This window comes from Rhagoletis zephyria, unplaced genomic scaffold (assembly GCF_001687245.7).
Source record: "Rhagoletis zephyria isolate East Lansing unplaced genomic scaffold, Rhagoletis_zephyria_1.1 Rzeph_scaffold_01193, whole genome shotgun sequence".
Classification (NCBI taxonomy): Eukaryota; Metazoa; Arthropoda; class Insecta; order Diptera; family Tephritidae; genus Rhagoletis; species Rhagoletis zephyria.
In genome coordinates, this window is record NW_016158277.1 from 128,804 (window position 1) to 148,281 (window position 19,478).

At 39.5% G+C, this 19,478-nt stretch overlaps 1 protein-coding gene across 1 annotated transcript in view; it reads right to left on the reverse strand.

The window, feature by feature from the left end:
- The window catches only part of LOC108363113 (uncharacterized), a 51,087-nt gene extending 36,526 nt beyond the window's left edge, over nucleotides 1-14,561 (reverse strand). Inside the window, exons 1-3 of the mRNA XM_017616381.1 lie at nucleotides 12,438-14,561; nucleotides 11,934-12,268; nucleotides 9,919-11,871 (exon numbers count right to left, since the gene is read on the reverse strand). Of these exons, the coding sequence (XP_017471870.1) occupies nucleotides 9,919-11,871; nucleotides 11,934-12,268; nucleotides 12,438-14,561 (4,412 nt within the window). The remainder of the gene's footprint in view (nucleotides 1-9,918; nucleotides 11,872-11,933; nucleotides 12,269-12,437) is intronic.
- Between the last annotated feature and the right edge of the window lie 4,917 nt (nucleotides 14,562-19,478).

A 19,478-nucleotide genomic window follows, 5' to 3' on the forward strand; every position in this document is an offset into this window, starting at 1 on the left:
TTTGTTTTATTTATGCGAAAATCTTTATGTCCTTGAAATTTGTAAAAAGAAATCAGTATTTTCTCGGCACACACGTTCAGGAAAGGGAATGCGGTCTCACTTCTGAGACTATAAAGGTTTGATCGACAAATTTATTCTGATTCTTCTTGACTGTACAAATATGTGCTTAAGCTAAAAGGATGAAGCAATCTCTGGAAGGTTGGAAAGGACGCTACAGAATAGAAAAGGAGAAACAGAAATTTCTACACTATAACTGGAAATGACGCTTACTGACTAGGGGATATATATACACAGCATATTATGTGCTATTTACATACATATGTGTTTATGGTTGCTATATACAGTGACGGGAAAAACTGTAACATGGTGTAACACTTTTTACTTCAGTCATCGCTATCTTTCCAAGTTCTAACGACTTTCATACTTTTGTTGTATGTTATTATTGGTACACCTGTACTTCCTCTCTCATAATGATTTGAAGTCAATCCAACAACAATAATAAAACCAGCAGAGAAAAATGTAAATTAAGGCAGATGTTACAGTTTTGCACTCATATATTTTTAGGAACTTTTTAACAATTTTAACGAAAAAAAGAACTACTAACACAATTTTCAGTACCCTTTTGCTTGTTTTAGTTTCTGGGTGCGATTTGACATACCTTATTTTCATCTCTGCAAAACTTCTGGAGGTATATCCTCCATATATCCTTAGTTTGCTTTCACAGCTCATGTACTTGATTATACGGACATGGATACTTAATAAGCTGTGCTTCTAGTTGATTTCGCAAATTCTCGATGAGATTTATGTCCGCGGATTGTGGAGGTCATTTCAACTTAGCAAATTTTTTTTTTTGTATCCTGTCTTTTCGAACATATGCAGTATGTTTTGGGTGATTTTTCAGCAGAAACTCTCATTTTTCGACTACATCTTGCAAATTTTGTTGAAATATGAACATATACTGTTCCTTGCGCATAGTGTGTACTAACGGACCCACAAAATTGTTTAAATACAACCCCAAACTATTATTGACCGACCACTGTGATTCACACTTTGCCTCACATGTGGCGCATGGGCTTAATTTGGGTCTTTGATCCAATACCATGCCCGGCCATCTGATTGAAAGCAATTAATTGAGTCTTGTCAGACCAAATAACCTTCAATTGAAACTTAAAAATATGTTTTTTTATTGCATTCTGAAAGGCCTAACATATCCCAGTAGGCAACGGTCCGGTTTTCGGGCGACACAGCAAAATGCTACCACTCTCGCACATATATTTTGGTCAAATTAGCATTTTTCTTCTTTTATGATGCCTTTGCGCCAATTTGACAATTCGTCGCCTCGCTGTCTACTGATTTGCATTAAAGTTTAATACCTTAAGCGCTCTGCAGTAGTGGCTGCATCGCTACTTGCTGCTAAGTTCACAAGATATCGGAACGTAATATTTTTTGATAGACCTCCTTTGCCCTTATGAACACTTTAGGCTATATTTTTTTATCAATCTAAATATTTTCAAGTAGCAAACTCCACAATTTTTTGCCACTTTCCTGCGGTCCCGCCTTTCCACAGTAAATCTATTATTTACATTTATGGTTCCTGATTAACTATATTATTTACTGTTGATTACTTCTTCAATAAATTACAATACAGAAAAGTCATCTGACTTCAAACTAAGTAAAAAATAACTGTAAAATGCAAAACTGAGAGTGAGTGCAAAACTGTAACATTTGCCTTAATTTACATTTTTGTCTGCTGGGTTTTTTATTGTTGTTGTATTGACTTCAAATCGTTTTGAGGGAGGGAGTAGGGATGTACCAACAAGAATATACAACAAAAGGATGAAAGTCGTTAGAATTTGGAAACAGCGGTGGGTGGATTAAAAATTTTTACACCATGTTACAGTTTTGCTCGTACATATTTACATATATACATGTATAGGAGTGCAGCTATGCTGCTACAAAATGGAAATAAAAGAGCACAAATTTCTATGTAAAGCAAAACTCTCAGGGAACCCTACAAGACATCTTCCGGTCATATGACTGGTCATCTGAATGGGAGATCTGTAGCCCTTTGGCATCATATTTTACATCAGAATTGAAGGAATTTTTGAAAAATCTGACCAGTTCTTTTATGTAAATGTGATTTTGCATCCCTTGTCAACATATGGCCTCGGTTGATGTTAACTTAAGGTCTTTGTTTTACGGCCTTAAAATTGAAGAGAAAATTTTACAACGTTTTTTATGTGTATTGGTTTTTATTTCAGTGTATTGTGAATCGGTCAGTCTGAAAACTCTTTTTCATGTAGGCAAGAGAGTAGGTTTGTTCGTCAAAAATTCAGCGAGAATTATAAGCGTAACGCCGTGTCAAAAATGAAAATTCCATTTGTCACAAATGAAAAATCCTCAAAATCCGAACAAATTACTCAAAATTTTCTTATTACAGATATGAGTATTGTGTACTACATACTATTTACAGTTACTTAGTATAAAAGTTAATTACATTCTCCAATTCAATTGGTACATTTGTTCTTAGGTTTCAAACAAAGTGTCACCGTTATTTTTTGTCTTGCTTTGTGTATAATATTGCTGCAACTATATCAGTGATAAATCTGACCCTTAATTCGTTCCTAAACATAAATGTTTTTTTGTGAACCTAAAATTCTTTGCTTGAACGAGTCATGTTTTCATGATGTAAGGCGAAATGGGAGAAGTAGGTTTGAAGAATGTTTGACAAAATGGATCAAAAGTATCATGAAAAAAAATTTTAAGTATCAAAGTATCAATCTTCAATAAAACTTCTAATTCTTAAATTAAAATGGTATTTTGAATTTTTAAATGTGATCGTAGACAGTTTTTACTAATATTTTTTAGTTTTTATTTAAAATAAAGAGTGAAAATAAAGCTTTTATACTCGGTAACAGTTGAATTCATTTGCATACTTAACTAAAATCACATATCAAATTGGTGTTTAACACTGTAAACACATAAAAGCAATTTTCACAATACTTACTAAATTACTCTAGATGAAATTCTTAAAGCAGTGTTACACGGTTGGTACATTTGTACAGATTTGTACATTTTGGCAGTTACAGGGTAGTGTTGTTTGGAAATTCTTTTATTGAGTTGCACTCAAATTTCTAAAGAACACCACCGTGTGACTGCCAAAATATACAAATCTGTACCAAAGTACCAATCGTGTGACGCTGCCTTTAGCACAGTCCCACATCCGACAGCTTCAAAATGAAAAAGGAACGACAATATTAGCATGTTCCCGCATTCCATGATTTAGTGAGAAATTGTAAGCAAAATATATGATAAATGTGTGAAAGGAAACGACTTCGGACTAAATCCATATGCATATTAAAGGTGGTATGTTCAATGAAAGGAAACAAACTTAATGTGTGGCCACAAAATCATAAAAGTCTTAAGATGGGAAGAGTTACCCTCGACTTGTGAATTAAAATGTATCACAATTTATCTTAGCTAAAAATCAAAGTATCTTTTAAAAATTCGATGAAAATCGTATCATTTTGATCCATTTGGAACCAAACGGCAACACTGTTGACAAGTCGCTTGTGTGGTGTATTTCGCTCCTTATGAAACTTCGGAAAGCTTTCTGTTTCATTTTTTTTTTTCAGAGCGATTTAACAACTCTGTTGTGTAAAACATGGTTGCATTTGTTATCTGCAAGTATATCGAGAGAAAATTCCTCACAATAAAAATCCTGAAAAAATACTTAAGCCCACCCGAAATTCCTCCCATTTTGAGGAATTACTCACAAAGTGATCACACTCTGTTGTGAGTAGAGTACAATGCAAAGAGTACTTATTGAGCGTAATTAGCTCTAAAAATTTTTTATGGCGAATTACGTAATTCGAAGCGTAATTGGGGCGCCAATTACGAATGACAGCGAATTACGTGCCGTGGGAACGTAATAATGTTCTATTTTGTATCAAGGTTTAGCTGTTGTTCTACTATTTACGAAAATTTCTGCATGCCGATGCAACTGATGCTGTGTTTGGTAACTTGGCGTTTCCAATATGCGTCAGTTGGCACAGAGGAGAAACGACTGGCGTGCTTTGCTGAGCTCGGCCAAAATCGCTTAGGCGGTTACAGCGCCAAAAAAAAGAAGAAGGAGAATNCGACTTGTGAATTAAAATGTATCACAATTTATCTTAGCTAAAAATCAAAGTATCTTTTAAAAATTCGATGAAAATCGTATCATTTTGATCCATTTGGAACCAAACGGCAACACTGTTGACAAGTCGCTTGTGTGGTGTATTTCGCTCCTTATGAAACTTCGGAAAGCTTTCTGTTTCATTTTTTTTTTTCAGAGCGATTTAACAACTCTGTTGTGTAAAACATGGTTGCATTTGTTATCTGCAAGTATATCGAGAGAAAATTCCTCACAATAAAAATCCTGAAAAAATACTTAAGCCCACCCGAAATTCCTCCCATTTTGAGGAATTACTCACAAAGTGATCACACTCTGTTGTGAGTAGAGTACAATGCAAAGAGTACTTATTGAGCGTAATTAGCTCTAAAAATTTTTTATGGCGAATTACGTAATTCGAAGCGTAATTGGGGCGCCAATTGCGAATGACAGCGAATTACGTGCCGTGGGAACGTAATAATGTTCTATTTTGTATCAAGGTTTAGCTGTGGTTCTACTATTTACGAAAATTTCTGCATGCCGATGCAACTGATGCTGTGTTTGGTAACGGGGCGTAAGTATATGTGAGTGCGTGAAGTGATGTGCAGTGATGTTTCGATACCAGTAGTTAGAAGTATTTACTCGAGTACCTCTACCAAGTACCGAGTATTTTTCGTACTGCGATACGCGTGTAGAAGTATTTCATGGGTATCGAGTACAAAGTGCAAGTAGTATTTACTTGTGTGTTTGGGAAGGTCATCTGAAAAAAATCTGTGTTTTTATTTTTGAAAAAAACAATTCAAGATGTGTCCCACTCGATTTTGCTAGGGTTAAACTAAAAGAGCGCACAGAGTAGAGAACAAAAATCATATCGAATTAGAGGAGGATGTGGAGCCAGCCTATGATTTGCGGAAGCACCGTCCAGAATTCGTTTCGAAACAGAAAAATCCAACACAACTAAACGATGAGCTTTCTCATTACTTAACGTCTCCTGTTTCAGCAATTTCAAGTAACCCCATTTCAAAATAGGTGGAAGTGAAAAGGTATTTTCAGCTCTTCATAAGCCTTTCACCGCTGTATGCTGTTATATTGTATACGGCTATTAACTAATATGTATCGTCTCAGTACTCTCGAGTACAAGTAGAATCGAATATTTCCTAGCGAAACTTCGAGTAGCATGGTATTTTCTCTTATATAATTTTAATGAGTACAGGCATCGAGTACATAATGGTATCGGAGGAACACTATTGGCGTGGCTTCGATGGTCCTGCCAATGGCGTGCTGTACTCGTTACATTTGCACCAACCATTATTTATTTATTTTATATTATTTTTTTAATTATATATTTTTGTTTCTTTACTTATATTTTTTGTTTGTTAAGTATTTTTTTTTCTTAATTTTTGCGCGGCCGAGGTCCTTTGTACCGTCGAAAGCCACGGTCGCCATGTTGTGCCGCCTCCTTGCACACACTTTATAATCAGTGTTGCCATTTTAGCCGTTTTCTGGCTAAATTTAGCCGGTTGCGATAGCAAACATCCGGAGAAATTTCGGTTTAGCCGGCAGCCGATTTATTATTTGCCTTGATTTTGCTATTTGCCTTGTTTTCTTAAAATGCAAATATGTTATATATATGTTTCATTTTTTGAATAAGCGACATGAAATCTGTTAGAAATGGCTACTAGCCTTATCGCAGAGAAAATTTGCATGGCAGGCAGAGTTAAAGGGTGAACACACCAAAACTGCGACACTTAAAATTACTACCAGAAACAAACTAGCAGGCTTTGAAATTTTTTTTTTTTTTGTATTATATAACTTGGAAGTTTAGATGTTATTAAAATGTTAAAATATTAGTTATTATTTGCTCCATATGCAAGTGATCGGTATTTTCATCGCACACGCGCCATCATGTTCTGCACGACTGCATCATCGACTTTACGCGATGCGCACAACTACTTTCTTTTGCACTCTTCAATATTTTTCACTGTTTCACCTGTTTTCTGCAAGATATCTTTGACAATTGACCAATATTCCCCAATAGGACGTAGCTCTGGGCTATAGGGTGGATTGCAGTCGTGAGGTACAAAATTGATGTTATTTTATTTGCATTATACCACGGCAATGTGTCCTTGGCATAGTGGCAGCTTGCCAAGTCCGCCTAGAACAGTGGCCTACTCCTTATCTGTTGATAAATGACAGAAGACGCCTTTTGAGGCACTCATCCCGATAAACTTGGTCATTCATTGTCCCGGATGGAAAAAAATGGCTGCTCTTACGGCCACAGGAACAAATAGCTTGCCAAACCATGAGGTTTTTTGGAAATTTGGACTTCATTTTCAGTCCATAACAATGCAGTTGTATTTTTTAATTTAGAATTCTTACAACTTCCGAATTCGGGATTTCGCTGTAACATTCTACTTTGCGCCTTGGTCTGGCGCTGTTTGAGCTGTAGAACATCTCAATGAAGCTTTCCGCTTTACCTTTTGTACGAAAAACTGCGATCTGCGTACGGATTTTGCAACATAACGCGACAAAATCTTCGGATATCGCGAAAACGCACTGAGGACCTTCCGAGCACTGTTTTTATCACTTTGACCATGCTAACCCCCGCTCCCTGGTTTTATCGTAACTGCCAGGTCTTATTTGTACCGATTAAAACCCTGCAAACTGTCGAATAGTGCAATCTTTAATTTTTTAGCAATTTTACGTGTACTTAAGGCCGGATCATTTATAAACTCGTGCAAAATGGTTTGTCTCGTTTCTAACTCGGTTGCCATTTTTAACTCAACTAGGAAACGAATTCAAATGAAATTTCTTCTACGTCCAACTAAGGTCATGTGGTCAGCTTATGGTATTTGAATTTCAAAATATTGAATTCGTTTTGGGTAAGTTATAAGCTTCCCAAAGTGTCGCAGTTTTGATGTGTTCACCCTTTATATAAAACGCTTATTTTTATTTTAAACGTATATATTTGTTCTAAAGAAAGCCGTAGCGGGGATTTTGTTTATAAAATGTTTGTTACGAATATCTTAAATTTTAGTTTGAAGTTTTATTCGCAAACTTAGAAAATAACAAATTGTTCAATGTTTGCTTAACACGCGTTTGTGTTTGGATGTAGTGCCACCACACAGAATAAATATTACATGTAGATATTGTCTTCCCATATAGCGCATATTCAATTCTGCCTTAATTATAAAACATCATTTTTGCCAACTCCTAATGGTTTAAGGTAAGGGAAAAATTGATATTTTCAAGCACTATGTACACATACATATTAAGTAGCCCACTTGCAAAGTGCGCTATCTAAAATTTTTTCGATTTCTAGTTTTTGGTGGATTACGTACCAATATTTAAAGTAGTTTCATGCCCACTAACAACAGAGTGCAAAATATTTTTATGATCAGAAAAAAATAGCACCAAATGTTAAGTCTTTTTCCAAAAGTCGCTATCAAACTTATTTATAAACTTTCAAAAGTATCCATCTAGAAAACTGCTTTAGGTGGTATAGACTGTTAATGTTATCTTATGACATGTTATATTAAGTTGCAATTTTATAAGGCTCCTACTTATCCCAATTTTCAGGTTATAATAAAAAGGATTCAATTTAAATTTTACTTGTTGTCGTAGCCGTTTTTCAAATTTATGGTTTTCTATTATAAAATCACATAACGCTGTTTGCAAGTGGACTACTCAAATGTATCAGTTTAAACGAACTTTTTTGCTGAGAACTTATTTAAATTCCAAAAACCGAAGGCAGACTTGAATTAAAAGAACCAACACTGAAATGCGTCAAAATTATAAACGCAAATAAAAGAACCACGTCCGATAGGTTTAATCGCCAAATTTATTCTGATTCTCCTTGACTGTACAAATATGTGCTTAAGCTAAACGGATGATGCAATCTCTGGAAGGTTGGAAAGGACGCTACAGAATAGAAAAGGGGAAATAGAAACTTCTACACTATAACTGGAAATGACGCTTACTGACTAGGGGAAATGTATACACAGCATATTATGTGGTATTTACATACATATGTGTTTATGGTTGCTATATATACTACGTTTACATATTTACATATATATATATATATTCGGCCATCCTGATCAATGAGATCTCCTGATCTCTTTTGCTATCATTCGTGCGCCCATAGAACCATGGCCGTATGTTCCCTACTGCCCACACGCCCCTGTAAGATATTCTCGACTGTTGGAAACGCTCTACATCTCCTAACATATAACGGTCATTGTGTAATACTTTTACTATTTTGTAGGGACCTTTAAATTTTAGAATCAGCGTCTTTGGCGTACTTGTATTTGAATCGAAGTTTTTGACAACAACATAATCTCCGTTTTTGTATACGTGTGGGCTCTGCCTCTTTTTATTTACATAATTTTTGTTATTGTGCAGATTTGCATCGTATTGGGGTTAAGAAAAAACAGTACTGAAGCGAAGGCTTGATTTTATTAGAAGAAAAAACTTCAGATTTCTTCCGTTAGGTATGTACTTGACACAATATAATATAGATATATATTTACAAGGTTAGTGAAACACTTATATATACATGCGGAGAGGATGCCCGCTAGTTGGCAACTTTTCTTAGCTGATGCATTTATTTTCTCCGTTTTCTGTCTCTTTTCGCTCTCTTCGCCCTCGATTTACATGGATGCCAGAACGCGGCGACGGCTAACTCAGCCACAGAGAATGCCAGATTGTGGCGACAGTTTGCATGATAAAATAACAGCGAATTGAAAGGCGACGGCCAGGGCAATAGTTCGATCGAGTTCGAACATGCCGCCCCCCATGCTGGGATCAGCATAGTCCTCCATTTGGTTTGGGCTTAACGCTGGCCAAGAGGAGAGAGTGTGCCAAGTGCAGTATTTCGTTGCTAAAATCTGGAATGCTAATTTTGAGTATAAGTGGGTATCGGCAATGGACACAGCTTAGAGATTGAGCTCTTATACGTTCCATTTTTTGTGCGTACGGTGACTACGCGCACCAGGTTGTCTGATCCGGGATGGAGTTCAATAACGCGAGCCATAACCCACTCATTTGGTGGTAGTCGGTCATCTTTGACTATAACTAAGTCATTCAGTTGTAAGTTTGGCTGCATTTTGCACCATTTTGGTCGCGTTTGCAGATGAGCTAACCAATCGGAAGTCCATTTCTGCCAAAAGTGTTGTAACATTCGTTGTGTTTGAATAAAGTGTTGACTAAGTGAAACGTTTGGTACCGCTGAAGTAACAGGCGGTGAAAGAAGCGGGCTCCCGATGAGAAAATGCCCGGGGGTGAGCACCATCAAATCATCTGGGTCTGAAGTCAGCGGACATAGTGGCCGAGAGTTTAGGCATGACTCAATGCGTACAAGAAGTGTTGATAGCACCTCAAAGGTAAGGCGTGTACCATTTAGAACGCGCTTTAAGTGGTACTTGACGCATTTCACATTAGCCTCCCACAGACCCCCAAAATTGGGGGAGTGAGGGGGATTGAAATGCCATTGGATGCCGTGGCTGGCGATATGTGGAACGACATCTTTCTTGATGTCTTCGAGAAATTTCCGCTGGCTCACCTGCAACACCTTATCCGCCCCTACAAAATTCGTCCCGCAGTCGCTGTACATATCTTTGCACAGTCCTCGCCGGCCGATGAACCTTTGCAGTGCGAGGATAAAGGCTTCGGATGACATTCCGGTAACCGCCTCCAGGTGAACTGCTTTCGTTGCTTAGCAAATGAAAATTGCAACGTAGCCCTTGTATGTGGTGTTCCCCCGGTACCGTGATGATTTTAGTTCGATAGCACCAGTATAATCAATACCGGTTGCTAGAAAGGGGCGTTGCGGTGGATTGACGCGGTGAAAGGGCAAATCTCCCATTAGCTGTGAGGCTGCAACTGGTTTGTTGCGAAAGCAGATGATACATTTACGCAATTGTTGCTTAACTGCGCGCCTGACGTTTATAATCCAAAATTGCTGTCGAATGTGAGATATAGTTAGTTGCGGGCCACCATGCAAAGTTGTTATATGCGAGCTGTTGATGACCAACCAAGTGAAGTGATGACAACTCGGTAGTATAATTGGATGCCTTTGTGTATATGGTAACATAGCTCGTTGAATTCGACCGCGTAAGCGAAGAACATCTTGATCATCCAGGAATGGTGCTAAGCTCGTTAGATTGCTATTGCTTGGCAGCGACCCCTTTCCTTCAATGCACCTTATCTCTTTCGAAAACGCTTCCTGTTGAACAAGCTTCACAATCTTAGTTAAACTTTCGTTCAGTTCTGCGACTGACAAAGGTCCCGTCAAACGCGTAGCAGTTTGGGTACGAGCGTTATAGGCGAACCGAAACATGTAAGCGCACACACGTATCGTTTTGTGAAGAGAAGAGTACCGAAAAATTACGGAATCTTCAGCGATAGCAAAGTGCACTTGAAGTTGTTTGCGCTTGACTTCAGCTACTTCCTCTTGCACATCCACTGCTGAGTGGTCAAATTTGGGCCAATCCGTGACAGCTTGCTTTAGCCAGGGAGGACCAGCCCACCATAGCGCGAATGTCGATAAAACCGCGGGAGTTAATCCACGAGTTGCACAGTCGGCAGGATTTTGAAGCGTATCGACGTGGCTCCACTGATGAGGCGAAGAGGCTTGAAGGATTTTACTTACTCTATTCGATACCCACGTTTGCCATCGGTTGGGATCACCGACTATCCAATACAAGACAATTGTAGCGTCGGTCCAATAAAAAATGGGCAAATCTAAAACGTTAGCCTTAAACGACCGTTGGGTCCAAGATGCCAATTCTGTCGCCAGCACGGCACCGCTGAGCTCGATGCGCGGTACTGTAAGAGCCTTCGTTGGCGTTACTCGGCTCTTGGCTATAAGCAAGGTAGTATAAATTCTATGGTCGGAACATTCTACACGCAGATAAACACTGGCTGCATAAGCTGCGGTTGAGCCATCACAAAAGGCGTGAAGTTGTAGTGACTTGATATAAATTGGCTCGTATTGTAGCCATCTGGGAATCCTAATGCAGTGCAGGGTAGATAAGGTGCTTAGAAACTGTTGCCACTGATGATTTATGTCTTCTGGAAGATCTTCATCCCACCCGAGAGCCATGCTCTCTTGACGCTCGCTTTGAACCTTGTACATCCACACAGACTTCAGCAGAATTTTAGCCTTTATTATGACAGGTGCAATAAGTCCCTGTGGATCAAACAGCCGAGAAATTGTGGATAGCATAGCACGTTTTGTTGCTGAGAAATCAATTTCAAAGTTAAGCTTGAAAATGAACATGTCATGATTCGGTTGCCAGCACATGCCTAGTGTTTTGACCGTTTCGGTGCTGTTGAAGTTTAAACAGTTGCTTCTTGACATGTGCTCCGGAGGAATTCCATCCAGTAAAGCGATCGAGTTGCTGCTCCATTTGCGTAAGTTCATCCCGGCAGAGCGCAGGGTTGCAGTAACTTGCTCAGGAATAGCTATAGCGCCTTCGATGGAGTCACTGCCGGATAGCACATCATCAACATAAAATTCGTGTTTTAGAACCTCTGTTGCTAGTGGGTATGACTCCTTTTCATCTTCGGCAAGTTGATGGAGTACACGTATTGCGGTGTATGGAGCCGAGGCCGTTCCAAACGTGACTGTAGTGAGACAGTATTCTTGAATATTTCCTTCGCTATTTCGCCATATGATACGCTGATATTGCGAGTCTTCGGGGTGCATATCGATGCATCTATACATTTTCTGTATATCAGCAGTGAACGCGTATTTATGTTTTCGCCAATTCAAGATTACTGCCGACAAGTCATTTGCAGCGCCGGGCCAGTGCACAAAACATCATTCAAAGATCTGCCATTCGTCGTCTTACACGAAGCATCGAAAACAAAGCGTAACTTAGTCGTTAAGCTCTCTTCTTTAAGCACCGCATGATGCGGCAGAACGCACGATGTCACCGTTGGAGTAGTCGCCGGAGTGAAGGTGCAGTGATCGCTCTCCGTTGTTGTAGCGGGCGTAATTTGATTTAATACGAAGTAGTCATGGATGCATTCGCTGTAAAGCTTGCACATTTTCTCGTCGCGTTGAAGTTTGCGCTCTAGGCAATAAAAACGATTTAGTGCTGTTTGCTTAGACTTGCCAAGTGTTTGAGTTTCATCAAACAAATGCTTTAATGGAAGTCTTACCAAATACTTNGTCGCGTTGAAGTTTGCGCTCTAGGCAATAAAAACGATTTAGTGCTGTTTACTTAGACTTGCCAAGTGTTTGAGTTTCATCAAACAAATGCTTTAATGGAAGTCTTACCAAATACTTGCCATTGGGCTGACGCAAATGTGTTTGCAGAAAATGGTTTTCACACCAGTTTTCTTCGAGAGATAATGCTCGGTCCTCAGGTATTTGTTCATGTTCATAAAACCTTTGAACGAGAGATTCAAGTTGAAGCGTGGAGTGGTGACAGCGAATGCTTGTTGAGCGTTTGGAAACTGGCGTTACATTTCCGGTCAAGATCCACCCCAATTGTGTGCGTTGTACGATTGGTTCGTCGAACCTTCCGATGCGAGTTTCGGGTAACATGATACGGGCCATCATATCGGCTCCGAGGAGCAAGTCTATACGGCGGGATTGGAAATAAGTGGGATCAGCGAGTTGCAGGCCAAGTATGTGCGGCCATTGCTGCGCCACAATTTTCTCACTGGGTAGATGGATAGCGAGCGAATTAAGAACGTAGGCTACGTCTATTTCAGTGTGAAAATCAGGATTGATACATGAGCGAATGCTAAAACTGACAGTAAAGTTACAATGTTTTGAGGGGGTGCCGGTCACCCCGGAGATTTCCGCTGAAGTTCGAGTGCGAGTCAAGCCAACGGTTTGAGCGGCGTGTTCCGAGATTATCGTTGCTTCGGAGCCATTGTCAATGAGAGCGCGTATAATTTCTGTTTGACCAGTGACGTTATTCACTATAATTACCATTGCAGTTGCTAGAAGAACCTGTCGCCCTGGTTTTTCTGTAGTTGTTGTTGCTACAAAAGCAGAATTTGCTGCCTTTGAGGCTGTGGTGGTTGAACTAAATGTGCTTTCACGTCGGAAAGGCAGAGCTGTGGGATTCAGCTGTGGTTGTGCTGCTGAAGCTCCATCGGTTTGTGGAGCTGATTTCGGAAAGTGCAACAAGGTGTGGTGTCTTTGTCCACACTGAAGGTAATTTTTTGTGCTGGGACACTGAGCAGCTCTGTGCGAGTTGCTAAGGCAATTTAAACATAATTTTGCGCGGTCAACAATAGCTTTGCGCTCGAAACAGTCCTTAGTCAGGAAAGTCGAGCAACGGCGCAATATGTGAGTATCACCACATAGGTAACACGAACCTGCCCCTTTTGGTTGGGCAGTTACATGAAAGCTTCTGCTGATTGACTGATTCGCTTTCCAACTGCTGCGTTTCTCTGGCGAATGAGCTGACGGGTTAGGCTTTGAGGATGATGGCGCATCAATGTGACGCTGCCTGTTTTCGATCACGTTAATTGTAACTAAGCGATCATTTAAAAACGATTCAAGTGCGGTAAAGGTTGGAATCGAAGTGTTACTACCTAAATGATGTTCCCATGCCTGATGCGTCTCTTTAGGGAGCTGCATTGATACGTAGTAGGCAATCCAGTGGTCACAGTCGGAAATAGGAATTTTTAGTCGCTGGAACTCATTGATGCACACCCTGGCCGCGTTTAGAAGTGATTTAATCCCATCCGACTGCTCTTTCGTAAGCGTAGATATGCTGAACAGCTTGTTCATGTGGTGCATGAAAAGAAGTCGAGGGTTATTGTACCGCTTTACTATTAACTCCCAGGCTGTAGGATAGTTAGTTTCGGTAAGATCCATTTGCTGCACATCGAGGTCTTTATCATCAGGTAGCGCCCTTTTCAGAAAATGGAACTTGTGGATCATACTCAAACTCGAATTGTTATGAATTAAGCGAATACAGGCATCGTGGAAAGCTGGCCAGTCTGTGTACTTTCCAGTGAATAATGGCACGGGTAATTTCGGTAGTTCAAGCGACGACGTTTGCATATGCCCCGCAGATGGGTTCGGAGGAGCGCCTTGCGTTGATTTAGGCTGTTGCTCTTCCAAGGCATCTAACAGTGCAGCACGCAAGTCGAAGTAGAGATCCTCAAATTTTGATGCCGCTGAATCTTTAAAATATGGTGAATCGCGACTCAGAGAAGAGCAAACAAGGGTTTTGTGACCTTCAAAGAATTCTTTATGCAGCAGCTCAACCTTATCTAGCCGGACTTGGCAGTAGGCTTTAGTTTTCCTGGCACAAGAGTCCTTTTTGAAGTTCTTATAGATTTGTTTGAGACCGTCATGATGAGCTGCCTGCAATGCCAAGAGTCCATCGTCAACTGCCGGTGGCGAAGCTGGCGGATTGTCTTTGGTAGGAGTCATCGCGCCTATTCCCTAACCGATACCCTACTTACTCTCTAGGTGTTGACGCAATGCAATGTCGTTAGTTAAGCAACCAACTACTACAACTATGGTGCACTGGCACACTCACCTGTATGCTGTCTATGCTATCTTGGATGGTGTAGTATGGATTCAGCTTCGATGTCGTCTTGGAACGGAGTTTGGACTTCTTCTCGGGTAGGTGGACGACTTGTTGAACACCACTTGTTGTTTTGGGGTTATGTGGTGACGTCATCAATTAACACGCTGCCCTTTACAAACGGCAGTGATGACAAATATTTCGCGGCAAATCGTTTTTTCCGTCAGCAAAGGTGAACGTTGTATGCAGGCTTATTTGTGATTGTTGGGTTGGGATGGTTTTCTAGCTTATGTTCCCCTCATGGGCCACCAAATTTATGTGCAGAATGCATCGTATTGGGGTTAAGAAAAAACAGTACTGAAGCGAAGGCTTGATTTTATTAGAAGAAAAAACTTCAGATTTCTTCCGTTAGGTATGTACTTGACACAATATAATATAGATATATATTTACAAGGTTAGTGAAACACTTATATATACATGCGGAGAGGATGCCCGCTAGTTGGCAACCTTTCTTAGCTGATGCATTTATTTTCTCCGTTTTCTGTCTCTTTTCGCTCTCTTCGCCCTCGATTTACATGGATGCCAGAACGCGGCGACGGCTAACTCAGCCACAGAGAATGCCAGATTGTGGCGACAGTTTGCATGATAAAATAACAGCGAATTGAAAGGCGACGGCCAGGGCAATAGTTCGATCGAGTTCGAACAGTTATATTCTTGCAGCCTTTCCTCATTCTTAGCTGCCTTTTCTCTTGTCTCAACATGACTTTTTAATTCTGAACCTATCTCATTTTCTGCTAACCTTTCTTTCAACACATCCTCAACCTTACCCCGCTGTCTTACCCCAAAGAGCATTGCACTTGGGTATTGCTTAATTGTTCGATATGTTGTGTTGTTAAGAGCAGTGTACGAAAATAAACTATATTGTACGTTGCTATTTCGTTTCGTTTATTACTTCTACAGTTCGATACAATACGAAAACAAAACGGCTGAGTTCACTTTGCGATAGTACACTACAGTAGTTTAGTAGTTACAGACGAAACAACAAACGAAATGAATCGTGCATAGAAAAATATGTGTATGTATGTAGTACATGTTTTTTAATTGAATTGGATATGAAAATTTACAGAAAAAAATATTTTTCACGTAATTGAAACTTTTGCATACATATAAAACGTACCCTATGGTACAATTGTCACAAACGAAAATCTAACGTTTCCCGTTGGGGACAGTGAATGACAGTAAATCTTACAATTTGTTTCTGTCTATGTACAAAACTGTACAAAACCACAAATGATATGATGATCGATGAGCAAATGGGAATTGTTTTGTACAGTTTATTTTCGTACCCTGGTTAAGAGCATATTGAACTATTTCTACGACATTATCCCAATGTAAATTTCTCTCTGGGTCTGTCAGTTTTGCAANAGCTATTTCGGAACATCTCCGAAAATACAGCCTACGATGGATTCTATGATAGGGCTGATTATCCCAATGTAAATTTCTCTCTGGATCTGTCAGTTTTGCAATCATTGGTCCTAAACTTATATTCACTCTTTCCACTTGCCCGTTGGCTTGTGGCGACCCTGTTGCTATCTTTATGTGGCGTACGTTTTCTTCTTCTAGGAACTGCTGAAATTCACCTGATGTGAAGCAACTACCTCGATCAGATACAATATATTTCGGGTGGGTCTTCTCTACCTTCCTTGCCTTTAGCTATATTAACAAAAAACTTAATCATGCCTGATTGCGATATATCGCGTTGATAAACTAATATTCAATACAAGAAAAACCAAAAGAATAGTAGAACAAGAGAAAAGAAGAGCATCGAAGAGAGGGTCTGTCCGGGTCAGATGGAGTCATCCCACTCTTTCTACGTGCGCTCCACGAAGCCATGGGCGCTGCTGCGACCCCTTCCTTTTTAGCAGCGCCCCCTTTACCTGACAGGTGTCCGTATGTAAATCCGTCCGTCACTGTCCTCTCCGTATCGTCATACTGTCCCCCTCTACTTCCCCTCAGTTGTGCAAGCACAAGACCCACACCAAAAAGATAAAAAAACTAGCACTTCATATTGCTGATATACCCTTCACCTATCGAGAAATACAAATCGTAACTTCATAATAAATATTATCTTACTCTCTTTATTCCGCTTGCTTATACCTACAATAACATTGGTAATTCAGAACTACTTAAAACTAGTATGAACTCCAAAATTCTTAACAGACAAAATGACCTATGTTACTAATTCAACTAAACAACCTGAAGGTTGGATATGTATCTATATTCTCACAAAAAAATATCTAACTCCGGTCTAATATCTCTTCAGAACTATGTAATTCCAACAAAAAAATATATAATCAAATATATATATATATTTATATCTTTCCGTTTCAATGTCTCCAAGAGTACGGGTATATGTAAGTGTATGTAGGTATCGATGTACGTGCACATATCAACAAAAGAAATTGTTATGCTCGTAAAGCACCGCGTTTGGTCAGTGCGCTATGTATTCACATTAGGTTTGTTCCACACGAGCCCGCTTGTACCCACGGGTGCCCAAGCAGCCCAGAAAGCGTTCCTCACGCTAGAAAAATGGGTAATAGAGAGCGAATACGTTCCACTTTTGGATCGTAAATATCTTCTTCTTTGTGCACGAAACAGCCCGGACTTTTTTTCCGGGCACAAATGTGCAAAAGGGCAATTTGAAATAACTGCTGTTGTTGTTTAAATCCGAAAGCAAATTTTATAAAAACAAAAGTGCAAAATATCACAGAATTTTCAGAAAATGTAGTTATTTGGTAATTTTATTAGCCATATAAGATAAATACACGTAAAATCATTGTTTAGAGGTGATATGCTGATTCCGGGCACGAAATGTGGTTTTTTGCGTTCCTCACGCTCTGGGCACTTTTGGCACGTGTTGGCACATTTTTGACACTTGTGAGAGAGTAACTTATTTTTACTCTCTAATTACCGGAGCAGCCCGGAAAGCGTGGGGAACGAAGCTATTAGTATGTTCATATATGCATAAACATACATACACTTCCCTGTGCGAAACACTATATGTATATGCAAATGTAAGTGAACAAGTATATGTGTACGTGTGTATGATGCACCCGATTTACATGATTCAAGTACTTGAAAGCAATTCTTGCTCATTCTCTTTTGTGTTTTCTATTTGCTTTTACACGTTTCAATTCTGTTGAATTCAAGTTTTTGGTTCTTTAAATGGGAAGCGACGAAAATGCCAAAAGCAAAGCAAGAAAGTTGAAACGACTTGACGGTACAGACGCATGTGTACTCGTCCCTTTTCTTCTCACCCCCTCTCTTCCACATGCAAACAGAATTGAATTCAATAGTTGAACTGTGTAAAAGCAGTCATAGAATGAAGTTCTGGAATGCACTGGAGAGCTTAAACTACTGTTTACATACATACATACATAAGCCTATAGAAAGGGTTCCACTTATCTCATCTTTGCCAACTCGATCACTCGCTCATGCTGGCGGGCATCGAGCGGGTCAACCATGACAAAAAAATAGAAATAATATTTAGGAAAAGAAGAAATAAAAAGAAACGAAAAGTGTGTGAAGCAACAAAGCATAAAAAAAGGATTAGTAAACCGAAATTATTAAAGGGGCTTTAGGGCGTTTAACTTTTAACAAAAACAAAATTCAAAAAAACGTATTCAACCATATACTTCAGTAGAACCGCCAGAAAAAAGGTGTGAATGAACAAAGTAGTGCTCGCGTAAATTTGCATATATGTGCGTAACTAAAACTAATAAGCCCTGACGGGAAAATAATAGTATGGAGATACATAACCGAAGGAAATATTCTACTTGGCTAAGTGACAAAAAAAAAATCCAACAACAAAGCTACTCAGATATTTAAGATTCCTTTTTTTTGTTTAAGAAAGGAAAATACTTCAGTAAGTATTTCTCTTCAAAAAACGTATCATAAAAAATGAACCACGTGTCTTGAATAACAAGATACTCAAAAATGCAGAAAATGCACAGAAACTAAGGGATTCCAAAGAACGAGGTAAGCTAAATGAAGTGGGTGAGTAATAAGCAAAGAGAAAAATGGTGAGAATTAGCAAAAAAAAAACTTATTAATTATCGATTAAATTGAAAAGGGCAAAAAGGGACTATGTAGGTACTAAAGCTTGTGGACTAACAACATAATTGACAAATACTTCAAATTAATTCCAATATAACTTCAAAAGAACAACCCAAAGATTAGTTAATTTCCCTGACATTGATGGACTGCAACCGTCCCACTTTCGGCGGCGCTGCTGCTGGAAGCTTGACGCTGTCGAGCTTCTGCTCCAATTGACGCCGGTCCTCGCTGCGCTGCTCGCTTGCTCCCGCTCTTTAGCGCTCCCACTCTGCTACTCTACTACTGCTACTCGATAAAATCACTAGATCAGCTGATCCGATGTGCGACCCTCTGTGGTNTATGTTTAAACTACATATGTGTAGTGGCCATTGACCTGCACTCGATAAAATCACTAGATCAGCTGATCCGATGTGCGACCCTTTGTGGTTGTGCTTGCTAGCAGTTGGTAGCTGTGACCTTGGCCAGGATCACTAATTGGTAGTTCAACTTCTACTGACTTTCGGCTCGTACCTATGTATGTATGCAGTGGTGTGTGCTGACGTGCTGCTGTGGATGACTGTAAGATGGGTGGAGCTGGCAGTGGGGGTAATCCAGGAGTGCCTGGTGTTTTTTTTTTTTTTTGCTAGTTTTAAACTTGTTAACTCGACTTGCGCGCATTCTTAAACAACATTTTATTACACTGCCACCACTTTTTTATTGATCCC